This window comes from Canis lupus, chromosome 9 (assembly GCF_048164855.1).
Source record: "Canis lupus baileyi chromosome 9, mCanLup2.hap1, whole genome shotgun sequence".
Classification (NCBI taxonomy): Eukaryota; Metazoa; Chordata; class Mammalia; order Carnivora; family Canidae; genus Canis; species Canis lupus.
The window spans coordinates 74,873,829-74,890,482 of record NC_132846.1 but is presented as its reverse complement, the minus strand read 5'-3'; the positions used below and the strand labels follow the sequence as shown (position 1 = coordinate 74,890,482).

Here is a 16,654-nt window from a genome sequence, read left to right as displayed (position 1 = left end):
CCATTTATTTTTAAACATTTTCTTTATTTTTTCATGAAAGACACAGAGAGACAGAGACACAGGCAGACAGATAAACTGGGTCCATGCTGGGAGACCAATGTGGGACTTGATATCAGGACTCCAAGATCACGCCCTGAGCAGAAGGCAGACCTCAACCACTGAACCACCCAGGCATCCCTAACAATAAATTATTTAAAAGGTAATTAATAAAACATTATTACACTGACACCAGTGTTAAAAATAAAATATGTAGAACTAAATATCCTGAAGGAGGTAAAATACTGTACTCTAAAAGTACCTGCATTGATGAGAGATTTTTAAAATCATAGAGAAATGCAAATGTAATTTGGTTCATAGATTCGAACATTTCATAATGTCACAAGACATTACACACACTGTCCCACAGATGTAAGCAATCCTTGTTAATAATATGTAAAGAATCAAATCTAGGTCTGGTGCTGATTATATATTCAAAGGACATGCAAAGAAGCCTCCCTCCACTGATTAAACCAGCCCAGTCTGACCCTGCAGCTGGGAGAGCAGCCCCAGCACCAGGATCCCCGGGTGACCCCATTCAAGGATCAGGACAGGACACAGACAACTCACCATGGAGTCTGTGCTCAGATGGATTTACCTTGTCACTATTTTAAAAGGTAATTAATGGAGAACAAGAGACCTTGAGTATGTGAGTGGAGGTGAGTGAGAGAAACAGGGTGTGGGACAGTTTCCTGACCAGGATGTCTTGTGTCTACAGGTGTCCAGGGTGAGGTACAGCTGGTGGAGTCTGGAGGAGACCTGGTGAAGCCTGGGGGGTCCCTGAGACTCTCCTGTGTGGCCTCTGGATTCACCTTTAGTAGTTACTACATGTTTTGGATCCGCCAGGCACCAGGGAAGGGCAATCAGTGGGTCGGATATATTAACAAAGATGGAAGTAGCACATACTACCCAGACGCTGTGAAGGGCCGATTCACCATCTCCAGAGACAACGCCAAGAACACACTGTATCTGCAGATGAACAGCCTGACAGTGGAGGACACAGCCCTTTATTACTGTGCGAGAGACACAGTGAGGCGACTTCAGTGTGAGCTCAGACACAAACCTCCCTGTAGAAGGCGATTGGGACCAGCAGGGGGTGCACATTCCTCACTACTTCTGTCTTGAAGGCCCAGGAGCAGGTGCAGATGGACGTTCTGGGCAGGTTTCCTGTAAAATCTGGGTTTCCGCTCTAAGGAGCAACATCCCCCAGGGAGCGTCTCCGGATCAGGAATTTGTGCTTAAATATTTGGTTTCTGATATAATTAGATTCTTTAGGAAAACAGCTACTTTATATGTGCAGAAGACAGAGTTGCTTACACTTATTTACTATCTCCCTAAATATGAAAAGTATCTGTGCCTCCAGGATGTCGAGGTCTCTGTCCTTCCTGATTAGGGAGATTTTCAGTAATTATTTCATTGAATAAATCTGCCAACATTTCTTGCTCTTAATTTTCTGGGCCTCCTATCATAGGAATGTCATTGTTTCATAAGTCACTCAGTTCCCTATTTCTACATTTACGGACATTTACTCTGTTTCCCTCTACTGTTCTATCATTATTTTCCACCATGTTATCTTCTAATTCTCCAATATGCTAGTCTTTCATTCATCCTCTATATTCCTGCATTTGGGACAGCATTCCTGTAATAGCATTTTTAATGTTGGGCTGACAAGGGATTATTTCTTTTATCTCTACAATAAGGGATTCTCGAGGGTCTTCAATGTTTGTTCAATTCCAGTTGTATCTTTAAAAACATTGTTTTAGATTCCAGCCTGCTTTATAATCTGAACACCTTTAACCAGGCATGTCCTCAAGTGGATGGATTTCCATGATAAACTCATAGAATGAAATGAAATCTGAACAGTTTTTCTCTTTGCTGCTCATCCTAATTGTGGTAACTTCAGGAAGTAGTTTCCTTCCTTGCCCCAGCCCCACAGCTATGTCTCCTCCCCAACACAACACTCCACACATCCTACATTCCAAAACTGTCGATTTTCTACTTGCAGACTAGCATTTTTTGTTCTCTCAGTCTTCCAATTGTTTTCTTGTTAGCTAAGAATTATTTGATAAATATCCAGCTGTGTTCAGGGATGACACAAGCCCAGGGACCCCTACAGGTCTGACATCTTAACTCCTCCTTCCCTTGTGTTTGTTAGCAAAGAATATCTGAAATAATACAAGGAGAGAATATGTATGACAGCTACAATCCTCATTTTAGTAATCAAACGAGAATAAAAATTGTTAATTGACCTTCCTTCTTCCTCTATCAACTACATATACTCTTATTTCAGCAACCCTTCAGTTTGTCAGAGCTCATTACCTGACAGGGCGACCAACAGCTTCATCCTGAAGTGTCTCTGCTTGGTCTCCTCTTTACAAGGTGTTGCTACCTAGTTATTGATCTATTCCTGTCTTCAGAAGAAAATTTCACCGTCTAATAGGCCAGCTGCATCATGGATGTGGAAACAATTTTAGTACACAGAGTTCCACTCTTAAGTGGGGCCTGAATATTTGCAGAACCATCTGTGGACGAGGCTCAAACATTTGCTTCCCCTTTCAAATAATTTGTTTACTCTCTCCCTGAATTCATATGTGCAGGGTGTGTGAGAAAATGCAGTGGAGCAGGGCTGGGGTCCATGAGGATTTGTAAAATCTTTAATGTGACATGCTGTGTCCTCAGGATTGCTTCAGAACCCAACACTCCTTCCATTTGGTGATGGAGAGGCACTGTGCATGCCCCAATCTAGGGCTTAGGTGCTCAAATACCGCTCACTTCAAGATGGACATCTCCATTTCTGTGCTAACCTAGTGACACAGCTTCCAGCTGTAGATTCTTAGATGCATAAAGAGCCTTACAGCTATTTCTCTAAAGATGAACCATGATCAGCAGAGATTGGCAGGGCTTTTCCCCAACACTTTGAAGACCATCAATCGAAATACTGATAGTAGATTTCTAGAGCACTTAAGATTTTCTGCAGCCCAAATAGGAAAGGTGAATAGTCATGTGGGGAGCATCACCACCCCTACATCCTCCATGTCAATGATGGTGGCACTATTCTCAGCAGTTCTTTAAGGAACATGTAACAGATTAATATTCTATTCCCTGGAAAGAGGTAAATGATAAATGTAAATATAATGATCCTCACAATACACTACATCTCCACCTATTGACTAAATTACAAAAGTATAACAATATAAAATAGTGAAAAGGAATAATGGAGAAAGGAGAGAAAATGAGTGGGAAATATCAGTGAGGTTCACAAAACATGAGAGACACCTAACTCTGGGAAATGAACAAGGGGAAGTGGAAAGGGAGGTGGGCAGGGGGACAGGGTGACTGGGTCAAGGTGACTGGAGCACTGAGGACTGCATTTGATGGGATGAGCACTGTGTGCTGTGCTATATGTTGGCAAATCAAACTATATATATATATATATATATATTATATATATATATATAAAACAAAACAAAAATTATGACAATACCAAATACCAACAGGGATGCATAGAAAGTAGAACTCTTTAATTCTGAGTTCTAATCTCATCTGGACAGAATATATATAATTAGATCCTAGGATAACAGAGCTTGACAAGACACATGATCTGTCCTCTACATACCAGAGCCACAGATTCGATGTTGGTGTAAAGCATTCTGATCTGTTGGAATGAGAACCAGGGAAGGTCATGTGTGTTGCTCAGTCTAAGAGTAGGAGACGATAGCATGAGATGACCGGCACAGACATTGAGACAGAAATAAATGAGATGACTTCTGCCTTCCATAGCTATTCTTGTATTCATGGTTTCAATGAGTTGGAGGATGCTCTCTATGGTTGGGGGAGGAAATATAATTTATAAGTCCAGGGATCCAATGGTCATCTCACCTGGAAACATGCTCATTTCTATGGAAAGCCAAGGCTCCTCTGCAAAACATGTAGAGCACAGGTCTGTCAGTGGATTCACGTGCCTTTCTATAGTTTGGGTGATGGTTTCCTCCCAGAATTCAGCTTTGTTTTTTAAATATTTTGTTTATTTATTCATGAGAGAAAAGGAGAGAGGCTGAGACACAGGCTGAGGGAGAAGCAGGCTTTCTCTGGGGAGCCTAAGCTAGGACCACTCCCAGAATTTCATAGAGCTGAAGGCTCTGACCTAGGCTGAAGGCTGATACTCAAACATGGAGCCACTCAGGTGCCCCAGAACTCAGTTTTATAAGGGACACAAAATGTGTGTTTTTCAACATCCTCCATATTTTCTTGTTTGATAGATGATGAGATATGTAAATTCATTTAGCCAACATAGTACAACACCCAGTTCTTACCACATTGGATGTCCTCCTTAATGCCCATCACCCAGTTACCACATATGATGTGGCAAATACAGGGGGTTATACTATACGCTGTCAAATTGAATTTTTAAAAAAAAAGAAAAAATGGTAGAAAAATTCCAAGAGCCCTGCACATATCATGCATACATCAATAGATTATTCCTTGTTGTTTTATATTGCCTTTTACAATAATCATTGGTCATTTATGCCAGTCATCTCTAAAGCTTCTCATCTCTTTAGATACTTTTCATTAAAAAATGTAAAAAGAAATATACTTTTAGGTTCTCTAAGATACCATTATTTTTATTTAGCCTTTTCTTGTCTGATAACTTTTTTTACTGTATATGAATTAAATCCTAAATCCTTTAAGGGTAGACCATTTTAGCCTTTGGTTGTAAGCCGGCCCCATCTTATTCCACCTTTGGATATTTGGAACACCGGTATTTGAATGCAAAGAATAAATTCCTCCTTTAAATTTACAAACAAATAAAAAAAAAATTTACAAACAAATAAACAAATATTTTGGGATAACTACATTGTGCATTATATCTTAAAGCCCTAACTCACACTGTTTTTTTTATCTCACAATATCATACTCTTATATCCCTCTTTCCCCTGATCCAATGTTCCAATGATGAATTCAAGAGCTGTTTTAATGTAGAAAGTCCATTGCATATGAAACAATCATTATATGATTTTGCAGGAAGTGACAGTTGCCACCGGAGGACAATGCACATGATCTCATTCTCGTCTCCAGGGACACAGAAGCTTCCCGCAGGACATCAGAAGAGTTAAAATTGATGAAAATGGCAGTACTATTATTAGCAGCACTCTCTATCCCTGTTCAGTGGATGTTGCTCCAAGGTGGAGGGTGTGGACTGCTGGAAGTCTTCCTGATGCACACGATCCATTCAGTGATGGAAACTCCTGCAAATGGATATATAACAGGAGCCTTCTGCTAATCCTGCAGGGTTGTGGAGATCATCTGAGGAAACCAACTACTGAAGGTGATCAGAGGTGCAACATTAAATCCAATTACTCGACCTTGGCAGTTTCTCTAAGCATCTACCTCCTTCTCTGTGTTAGAAAAGCCAGTTATGATTCCTCCTCCAGAAAGTAAGAGATATTTGAGAAAAGGTTATACAGTGACCAGGGTCTGGCGCCTCAGAGAGTGTCTCTAGTGTGTGCTGCATGCACTGGGCTCTTCTGTTTTGGCATCTCTTTCCATCAGGTCATATCTACAGAGGCTCTCCCTGTCTGCAGTGTGCAATGTGTGGTCCTTGGCCAGAATTTGATAAGTTTTAACTGGGTGTGCTCCTTTCTGCTTGATGAATGACACCTGATACCACCTCCACTAGAACTGAGGCCTTGCAGAATTCTTCAGTCAGGAGATATGAGTGGACAAGGATGCACCCACTCTGGGAAAATGTATTGAGGTTTCTCAGGAAGTTGAAAACAGAGCCATACATTCAAATTGGCAAAGAAGAAGTAAAACTCTCCCTCTTCACAGATGACATTATACTGTACATAGAAACCCAAAAGCCTCCACCCCAGGATTGCTAGAACTCATACAGCAATTTGGCAGCCTGGCAGGATACAAAATCAATGCCCAGAAGTCAGTGGCATTTCTATACACTAACAATGAGACTGAATAAAGAGAAATTAAGGAGTCAACCTTATTTACAATTGCACCCAAAAGCATAAGATACCTAAGCATAAACCTAACCAAAGAGGTAAAGGATCTATACCCTAAAAACCATAGAACACTTCTGAAGCAAATGGAGGAAGACACAAAGGGATGGAAAAATATTCCATGCTCATGGATTGGAAGAATTAATATTGTGAAAATGTCAATGTTACCCAGGGAAGTTTACACATTTAGTGAAATCCCTATCAAAATACCATGGACTTTCTTTAGAGGGTTGGCACAAATCATCTTAAGATTTGTGTGGAATCAGAAAAGAACCCGAATAGCCAGGGGAATTTTAAAAAAGAAAACCATAGCTGGGGGCATCACAATGCCAGATTTCAGGTTGTAGTAGAAGGCTGTGGTCATCAAGACAGTGTGGTACTGGCACAGAAGCAGACACATAGATGAATGAAACAGAAGAGAGAATCCAGAAGTGGACCCTCAACTTTATGGTCAACTAATATTCTACAGAGCAGGAAAGACTGTCTGCTGGGAAAAGGACAGTCTCTTCAATAAATGGTGCTGGGAAAATTGGACAGCCATGTGCAGAAGAATGAAACTGGACCACTCTCTTACACCAGACACAAAGATAAACTCAAAATGGATGAAACATCTAAATGTGGGACAAGATTCCATCAAAATCCTAGAGGAGAGCACAGGCAACACTCGGCCACAGCAACTTCTTGCAAGATACATCTATGAAGGCAATGGAAACAAAAGCAAAAATGAATTATTGGGACTTAATCAAGATTAAAAAGCTTCTGCACAGCACAGGAAACAGTCAACAAAACTACAATTCAACCTACAGAATGGGAGAAGATATTTGCAAATGACATATCAGATAAAAGGCTAGTATCGAAGATCTGTAAAGAACTTATTAACTCAATACCAAAGAACAAAAGAATCAGAGTAGGAAACTGAAGGGTAAGTGTCCCCTTCGCCCGCAATGGGAGACGCAAGTAAACAGGTGGTTACATAGTTCCCAAAACCAGGATGAACCCTCAGCTCCAACCAGACACCAATTCCCCATGAGAATGTAGAAGGTGGTTGGACAGAATGACACGTGCTTATGGGCATGTCTGGAGCATCTTGGTTCTTCAACTTGATTTCTCCATCCTCTGTGCCCCTCATGGACAAGTCCTTGCATGTACATTGAATATTTCATGAATTATGAATTGCAAATATGTACAGAAAAGTCATTTTTTCCTGTTGCATATTCTTTCTCTCCTGTGCTTCTGTCTCTCACCTGCAAGTTTTCAACAGATATATAGTAGAGGAGAGTCTCAAAACATTAAATTGGCACTTTCACAATGTTTGCTTTTCTATTCCCCAGAGAATTCCTGATATAATGCAGTTATTTATTTTTTTCTTGTTGATTTATCATTTTTGTATTCATTGCTTCTTCTCTGTACATTCTTTGTTCTCTAATATTAGCAGGTACTTACATAATTAGCAATGATGGACTCCCCATTTACACTTTGAACTGTGGGAAGAGGCTCAGCCAAAGGAAAGAGGTAACATTCCTGATTCTCTGAACACTCACAGGTTCCTCCTGAGAGAGCTCATTGTTCCTACTTGTCCCCACATATGGACCACAGTCCCTCAGTTGTGACCTTGGACCTCGTGTTCCAGCTCATCCTGGAATCCAAGGAGGTCCCAATCTTACACCCAGCTCTGCATCTACAACAGGACCAGCTATCTCATTGGATGTCTTGTGCTTAATGAATGAGACCTGCTCTCTGGATTCCCTGTGTCAGTTCCAGCGGAGGTCCAGTACCTCTGAATCACAGGCATTTACTCATGAGAATATTTGATGCCCCTCTGCACACAGGACCACCACACCAGTGTCTCAGGAGGGATTAAAGCTGAGGTGCTACCATATGCCCATGTGTCTGAGGAGCAGAATGAAGGGTGTTCAGGGGCAAAAGTGACACAAGTTCAAGGACAGATCTCTCCAGATACATACTGACCCCAGACCCCTAAGTCATGGACCTTGAACATTCCCTCCTTTTCTTAGGGGTCTTGGCCAATACCTCTCCCAACTCTTGCTCTATTGGTTTAATAGGATTGTCTATGAGGGTTCTGGCAAAAGCACAGATCCAGGAGGACCTCCTGCCTGAATTGAATGGACAGGTGTCAGTAGGGTCAACCAGCAAGATGGAGCCTTATGAATGGACAGAACCAGAGCTTTCTGGTAAAGAGTGGTCATGTGGAAGTTGGAGTGACTCTCAGATAACTGAACCCACTCACCTGCCGCTCTGCAGCCCTCCCCATCAGGTGACCTGGAGCATCACCCGAGTAAGCTGACATGGTGCTGATAATTCTGCTCCTCCAATTCTTGGGGTCACCTCTTCCACAAGCATGGGGTCACCAGGCCCTCAGGTTTAGTCCAGGGATGGTCAATGCATGACAGCTCCTGCCATCCCTCTGCTCCAGGAATAAGTTCATGCCTGGTGGTGTTTATACTAATGCCCAGAAGTGAGCACAGCCAAGTCCTTGCAGGGACCAAGTCTACTCTATGGTGGGCATGATCCCAGTGCCCAGCCCAGGACAGAGGAGACACACATTTGATCACATCCTGATGTGTGATGTCTGTGGTCCTATTGAACTTGACCATGAGACAAGCTGGTGATCATACAATGTGGCAGTGACCAGAATCCTCCCAGGCCCCAGCAGCACTGCTGACACTGAGAAGACCCACGAGGACACTCTACACAAAACATCAAGCTCTAATGAGGAGATATTTTATTCAAACCAGAAGCAGATGCATCTCCTCCATTATGGTTTTTATGTGCAGCTCTTCTGTTCCTGAAACACGACTTATATGCGAGCCCATCTGCACAGGTAAGACAGACACTGATCTCCAGGATAGATAACCCCAAATCAGAGACTCTTACCTGTCACTCAGGATGAGAAGCTGATCCAACATGAAGCATTCCAGGAACCCTATTCCTGCATCAACTGGCCAGGTCTTTGCTTCTGAGGAGATGCACTGCCCAGTGACCTTCATAACATTGATTTAGGTTCCTGTCTGTGCCCTCTGGGAAAGGGGACATACAGGGACTGCAGTTTTCCTGAGACCTTTCCCATTGGTATGGGTCACAGTGCTGGAAGCAATGACAGAGTGTATCATCCTGAGAGTGATCATCTGAGAGGGCAGGCCGGGACCCTCCTGTCCACAGACCTGCAGAATCCCAGATGCTGGGAGGACAGACAAAACCAACACACAAAAACTTCCCTGTCTCTGCTTGAATCATATGTGCTTTAGTTCTGTTGTTGTGAAACACGTCACAGACCCAGGCCCAGCATCCTTTGGAGGACACTGCCCATGAGCTGAGTGTAGGGAAGAAGGGCACATTGTGATCATTACTGCAAATATCAGTTACAGTGTGTGTGTGTGTGTTTTGTTGGACAGTGATTGTGCAGAGGGCTGTGAGCTGCATGTTTCTGTATGAGCAGATATAGTCAGCTGTGACCTTCAACCCCAGGAACCTAATGGAGATAAAAGCCTTCCCAGAGAACTCTGAACTTCTGGACTCCGGTGAGGGGGACTGTGTCAGTGCATCTTGGGCTCCAGGGAAGTGACTCCACCAGAGGTTTAGAGGACACTTGCTTGGGGTCTCCCTTCAGACTATGCACAGCTTAGTGTCATATTGCAGGTCACTATTACAGGAGATGTTATCAGAGCACATGGTGTCACGGGAAGAGCTCTCTGAAGGCACAACACACCCACTGTAGGGGCAGAAATCTTTCCCTCATTTCCTTCTAGAGTTTTAGGCTGCTTGAATAATTACATTGACACAAGACAGCAGGATTAAAAGAATATCAATTTTGCATATGTAAGAAAGTGTAAAACATAAAGACACAGAGATGTCACTAAAGTACATAGGATTTACATCTTCATAAAGGGTGGGGATTGGGAAGTATAACTACACATCGAAATGTGTGTTTGTAGAAATAAATTATTGAGGAAATAAAGTTTTTTGTACAGTTTCTTGGGCCTAAAATCCTATTTCTGGTACTAATGCAATCATGCCTCATGGAACAGGGAGGAGGCCTGACCATTGCAAGAATTTTCCAGCTCAGAGATTCAGGGAGGGTCAGGGTGTCTCTGTACTGGCTCTTTCTCAAGGACCTTAAATTCCAAGAACACACTTGGGTAGATTATCCTGTGCCCCTTAATGATGTAATACAACAGTAGAGACCCTGCAGTAAATACCCTGTGAACCCTAACAGGGTCCTCCCTGCAGGGCCCAGGTCAGACCTGTCGGGGGCACTCAGGACCACCCAGCACAGGGCTGCTTTCTGAGGAACAGCTGCACAGGGGTCTGGAGGTTTTCCTCTCAGAAGATGGGGTCACCTTATTCAGGAAATATTCTATTTTCTAATTGAATTTCGATTTGCCAACATAGAGTATAACACCCAGTGCTCATCCCATTAAATGCCTTCTGCAGTGCCCATCACCCAGTTCTGAAAACCATCTGAAATGCAAATAGGACAGGGAGCACTACAGGGTGTAAGTCTCCTGTTCTGTCAGAAGCATTTACCAAACTCTAGACAATGAGGAGCACATTTGCAGGAGATGCTATCCCATGGCTTTTACATATTTGAAGTGTGAAGAGATGGAGGATGGAATACACTGATTATGTCACGGAATGCAGCATATTGGAGACACACTGATCCAGGAATAAGACATTCAGATCTCAGAGCAAAAAAGAGGTTCAGAGAGTCTCTGTCATTCAGAGGTGGCTTCACAATGAAGAGGATGTCCTGTGGCTTCCAGACCTTCAGTGGGAGGCCTTCTGTCTGCACACAGTTCAGGGACCTAGAAGGGGACATTTGTTGACCAACGAAGATTAGGACGTGGGGCGCAGGTCCCTACACAGCACAGCCCTGTGATGGTGATCTGCTCCTTCTCTAGATGAGACTTATCTTGAGTATGAAATACCCCATCTAATGAATATGCAAATGATCTAAGATGCACTAGGTTAAGTATGGAAATATCTGTGCCCTGACAGCGTCACCAACACCTGCACACGCTCCCTCCAGAAGCCCCTGTGGGCAGAGCTGTCACCATAGACTGGAGGATCCTCTTCCTGCTGGCACTAGCCACAGGTAAGGGATGTCCCACAGGTAAGCCTGAGGACAGGAACAGGTCAATCCGAGATAACTTTATCCCCTCCTGTTCCTCTCCACAGGTGTGCATTCTGAGGTCCAGCTGGTGCAGTCTGGGGCTGAGGTGAAGAAGCCAGGTACATCCGTGAAGGTCTCATGCAAGACATCTGGATACACCTTCACTGACTACTATATGTACTGGGTACGACAGGCTTCAGGAGCAGGGCTTAATTGGATGGGACAGATTGGTCCCTAAGATGGTGCCACAAGGTATGCGCAGAAGTTTCAGGGCAGAGTCACCCTGACAACAGACACATCCACAAGCACAGCCTACATGGAGCTGAGCAGTCTGAGAGCTGAGGACACAGCCATGTACTACTCTGTGAGACACAGTGTGAGAACCCACATCCTGGGAGTGTCAGAAACCCTGGTGAGAGCGCAGCTGTGATAGTGAGTTGAGGAGTGACACAGACAAGGGTTCTCTGACTTCTTCATAACAATGTGTCAGGGATTTTAGACAAAGTTAATATACTCAGGTGCACATCATTCTCTCTAGGAGGGTTTGAAATGACAGATAATAAAAGAATGTTCCTGGTTAAACACTTTGCATCAAAAAAAATTTTATTATCCTTGTAGTGGGGATTTTTGTAACCTATGTGGACCTAAAAGGGGAAGTCCCTTGAGGTATCATCTGGGAACTGTTGGAATGTGTTGGGCTTCAGAGTCTGAGACTGTAGATTTGTCCCCAAAAGGGACAGAAATTTTCCCACTTTATTTGAAATGTGACAATGTGCTTGGAGAAAAGAAAGGATGTGAATGCCATGGATGAATTTCTGTGTTCCACTCTCCATTTGAGCATAACACACATCACATTCTGGTAGACACTCATGAGCTCATTGTCACAAGTCCTGGGCTGACAGGTGTGCCAGGTTCAAACTCAGTCTACGACAGCACACCATCCTTGCTGTCCCCCCTTCAGTGATGAGTTCCTGCAGAGGCTCCTCCCCACACAGCCCAGTCCATGAGTGTCCTTGATCCAAGGGCTTGTACTTGTGGGCACCACAAACACGGGCATCATTGGATGACCTGGGATAATGTGACCTGAAACTACACCTATAGTCTTTCTGTGGCCACAGTGTCCAGGTATCACAAATAGGGCTCAGGTCTGCACACGTTAATTCCCCTACCATGGAGGTCGATATAAAGTCAATTCATACAGAAGTTCAACAATATAACAGGTTATAAAACCAATGCACAGAAGTCAAGTACATTTCTACATACTGCCAATAAGACAGAAGAAAGAGAAACCCAGGAGTCAATCCCAGTTACAATTGTAACAACAACAGTCCTTAGCCTGATCGAAACCAAAGAAGTAAAGGATCTGTACTCTAGAACTGTAGAATACATAGGAAAAAAATAGGAGGTATGATGATATTTAAAAAAATCAACATTCAAGGGTTAGAAAAAATCAATATGTAAATATTTATGCTACCAAGGAAATCTACATATTTAATGCAAATCCTATCTAACTAACATCAACATTTTTTACAGAGCTGGAATAAACAACCCTAATTTTTGAATGGAATCAGAAAATACCTCAAATACCCAAATAGATTATGAAAAAGAAACCAAACCTGGAGGCATCACAACCCCCAATGTCAAGGAGTGTTACAAAGCTGTGATCATCAAGACAGTATGGATATGGTACAAAACAGACATATAGATGAATAGGAAAGAATAGAGGATCCAGAAATAATCCTCCCATTTATGAGGAAATCCTCTTCAACAAGCAGACAGAAATACCCGATGGAAAAAAAAAAGTCTTTGAAATCCTGTGTTCTAATACTTCGACAGCCATATGCAGACAAATGAACCTGACACACTTTCTTACACCAGACACAACAAAAAACTCAAAATGTATGAAAGAACTAAATGTCAGACAGGAGTCACTCATAATCTTACAGAAGAACACAGGCAGCAACCTCTCTGACATCGGTCACAGCAACATCTTGCAGGACATGTCTCCACAGGAAACTGAAACTGTGGCAAAAAAAAATGAATAAACTATGGGACTTCATCGGGATAAAAATTCTTCACAGGAAAGGAAACAGTCAAGATTTAAAAGACAAAATACAGAAGGAGAGAAGATATTTGCAAATGAGACATTACTTAAAGGCCTAGTATCCAAAATGTATAAAGAACTTAGCAAACTCAACACTCGATGAATAAAAATTCATGTCAAGAAATGAGCTGAAAACACGAACAGATATTTCTCCCAAATAGATGTATAAATGGCCAAGGAACAGGAAAAATTCTCCACATCACTCAGCATTCGGGAAAAACAAATCAAAACCACAAGGAGATATCACATTACACTGCTCATAATGGCTAAAATTAATGAGAGGAAACAGCAGATGTTGGCAAAGATGTGGAGAAGGTGGACTCACTTGCACTGTTGGTGGAGATGTACCTGGTGTTTCACTCTGGAAACAGTAGTTCTGCGCAAAACCCAGGGCTCAGGAGCCTGGAAGCTGAGGCCCTGGACCACCAGGTCGGGAGGAGCAAGTCCACACTTAGAGCCTTTATCTGCCCCTGATTCTCAATTTCCCTGATAACCTCACTCTCTGGGGAAATGATCAGGGCTATTGAGCCCTCATCAATTCAGGACCTGTAACATCCTGAATAAGACTAATGCTCTGATTTTAACTCCTCTCCATTTAAGGATGTGATTCTTTCTCTGTAATGGATTAGGTTTCATTTTTTGTATATTTTTTTAAACATTTTTTATTATTATTTATTTATGATAGTCATACAGAGAGAGAGAGAGAGGCAGAGACACAGGCAGAGGGAGAAGCAGGCTCCATGCAGGGAGCCTGATGTGGGATTCGATCCCGGGTCTCCAGGATCGCGCCCTGGGCCAAAGGCAGGCGCCAAACCGCTGCGCCACCCAGGGATCCCCATTTTTTGTATATTTTTAATTGGAGTTCAATTTGCCAACATATACTATACAACACAATGCTTATCCCTCAAGTACCCCCTTCTGTGCCCGTCACCAGTAACCCCATCCCCCCACCCACGTCCCTTTCCACCACCCCTTGTTCATTTCCAAGACTTAGGAGTCTCTCATGATCTGTCACCTTCACTGATATTTCAGTTTCCACCTTTCCCCTATAATCCCTTTCACTATTTTCTATAGTCCCTATATGAGTGAAGCCATATAATACTTGTCTTGCTCTGACTGACTTACTTCACTCAGCATAATACCCTCCAGTTCCATCCACGTCAAAGCAAATGGTGGGTACTTGTCTTTTCTAATGGCTGAGTAATATTCCATTGTATACATAGACCACATCTTCTTTATCCATTCATCTTTCGATGGACACCGAGGCTCCTTCCACAGTTTGGCTATTGTGGACATTGCTGCTATAAACATCGGGGGGCAGGTGTCCCGGCATTTCACTGCATCTGTATCTTTGGGGTAAATCCCCAGCAGGGCAATTGCTGGGTCGTAGGGCAGATCTATTTTTAACTATTTGAGGAAGCTCCACACAGTTTTCCAGAGTGGCTGCACCAGTTCACATTCCCACCAACAGTGCAAGAGGGTTCCCCTTTCTCCACATCCTCTCCAAAATTTGTGGTCTCCTGCCTTGTTAATTTTCCCCATTCTCACTGGTGTGAGGTGGGATCTCATTGTGGTTTTGATTTGTATTTCCCTGCTGGCAAGTGATGCGGAGCATTTTCTCATGTGTATGTTGGCCATGTCTATGTCTTCCTCTGTGAGATTTCTGTTCATGTCTTTTGCCCATTTCATGATTGGATTGTTTGTTTCTTTGCTGTTGAGTTTAAGAAGTTCTTTACAGATCTTGGAAACTAGCCCTTTATCTGATACGTCATTTGCAAATAGCCTCTCCCATTCTATAGGTTGTCTTTGAGTTGTTTTACTAATTCTCTGCTGAGGAGAGGCTTTTAATATTTATGAAATCCCAATAGTTTATTTCTCTCTTTGTTTCACTTGTCTTCATTGATGCATCTTGCAAGAAGTTGCTCTGCCAAGTGTATAAAAGGTGTTGCCTTTGTTCTCCTCTAAGATTTTGATGGATTTTTGTCTCACATTTAGATCTTTCATGCATTTTGAGTTTATCTTTGTGTATGGTGTAAAAGAATGGTCTAGTTTCATTCTTCTGCATGTGGATGTCCAATTTTCCCAGCACCATTTATTCAAGAGACTGTCCTTTCTCCAGTGGATAGTCTTTCCTACTATGTCGAATATTAGTTGACCATAGAGTTGAGGGCCTATTTCTGGATTCCCTATTCTGTTCATTTGATCTATGTGTCTCTTTTTGTGCCAGTATGACACTGTCTTGATGATCTCAGCTTTGGAGTACAGCTTGAAATACGGCATTGTGATGCCCCTGGCTCTGATTTAATTTTTCAATATTCCCCCAGCTGTTCGGGTTTTTTTTTTTTCTGATTCCATACAAACCTTAAGATGATTTTTTGAAAATCTCTGAAGAAACTCCATGGTATTTTGGTAGGGATTACATTAAATGTGTAAATTCCCCTGGGTAGCATAGAGATTTTCAGAATATTTTTTCTTCCAATCCATGAACATGGAATATTTTTCCATCTCTTTGTGTCTTCCTCAATTTCTTTCAGAAGTGTTCTGTAGTTTTGAGGGTATAGATCCTTTACCTCTTTGGTTAGGTTTATTCCTAGGTATCTTATGCTTTTGGGTGCAATTGCAAATGGGATTGACTCCTTAATTTCTCTTTCTTCAGTCTCATTGTTAGTGTATAGAAATGCCACTGACTTCTGGGCATTGATTTTGTATCCTGTCACACTGCCAAATTGCTGTATGAGTTCTAGCAATCTTTGGGTGGAGTCTTTGGGTTTTCTAGGTACAATATCATGTCACTGCAAAGACGGAGAGTTTGACTTCTTCTTTGCCAAGTTGAATGCCTTTTATTTTTTTTGTTGCCTGATTGGTGAGGCTAGGACTGATAGTACTATGTTGAATAGCAGTGGTGAGAGTGGACATCCCTGTCTTGTTCCTGATCTTAGGGGAAAGGCTCCCAGTGTTTCCCCATTGAAAATATTTGCTGTGGGCTTTTTGTAGATGGCTTTTAAGATGTTGAGGAATGTTCCCTCTATCCCTAAACTCTGAAAAGTTTTGATCAGGAATGGATGCTGTATTTTGTCAAATGCTTTCTCTGCATCTATTGAGAGGATCCTATGGTTCTTGTTTTTTCTCTTGCTGATATAATCAATCACGTTGATTGCTTACAAGTCTTGAACCAGCCTTGCATCCCAGGGATAAATCCCACTTGGTCATGGTGAATAATCTTCTAAATGTACTGTTGGATTCTATTGGCTACTATTTCTTGAGAATTTTTGCAATAGTTAATCAGGGATATGGATTTATAATTCTCATTTTTGGTGAGGTCTTTGTCTGGATTTGGAATTAAGGTGATGGGGGCCTCATAGAATGAGATTC

The 16,654-nt window shown here is 42.4% G+C and overlaps 1 gene segment (V, D, J or C); it reads left to right on the top strand.

The window, feature by feature from the left end:
• The first annotated feature begins 419 nt into the window (after positions 1–419).
• On the top strand, positions 420–1,485 carry LOC140640588 (immunoglobulin heavy variable 3-74-like). The segment is given in 2 exon segments: positions 420–653; positions 755–1,485. Coding segments are annotated over 2 exon segments (453 nt in total).
• Positions 1,486–16,654: the final 15,169 nt, after the last annotated feature.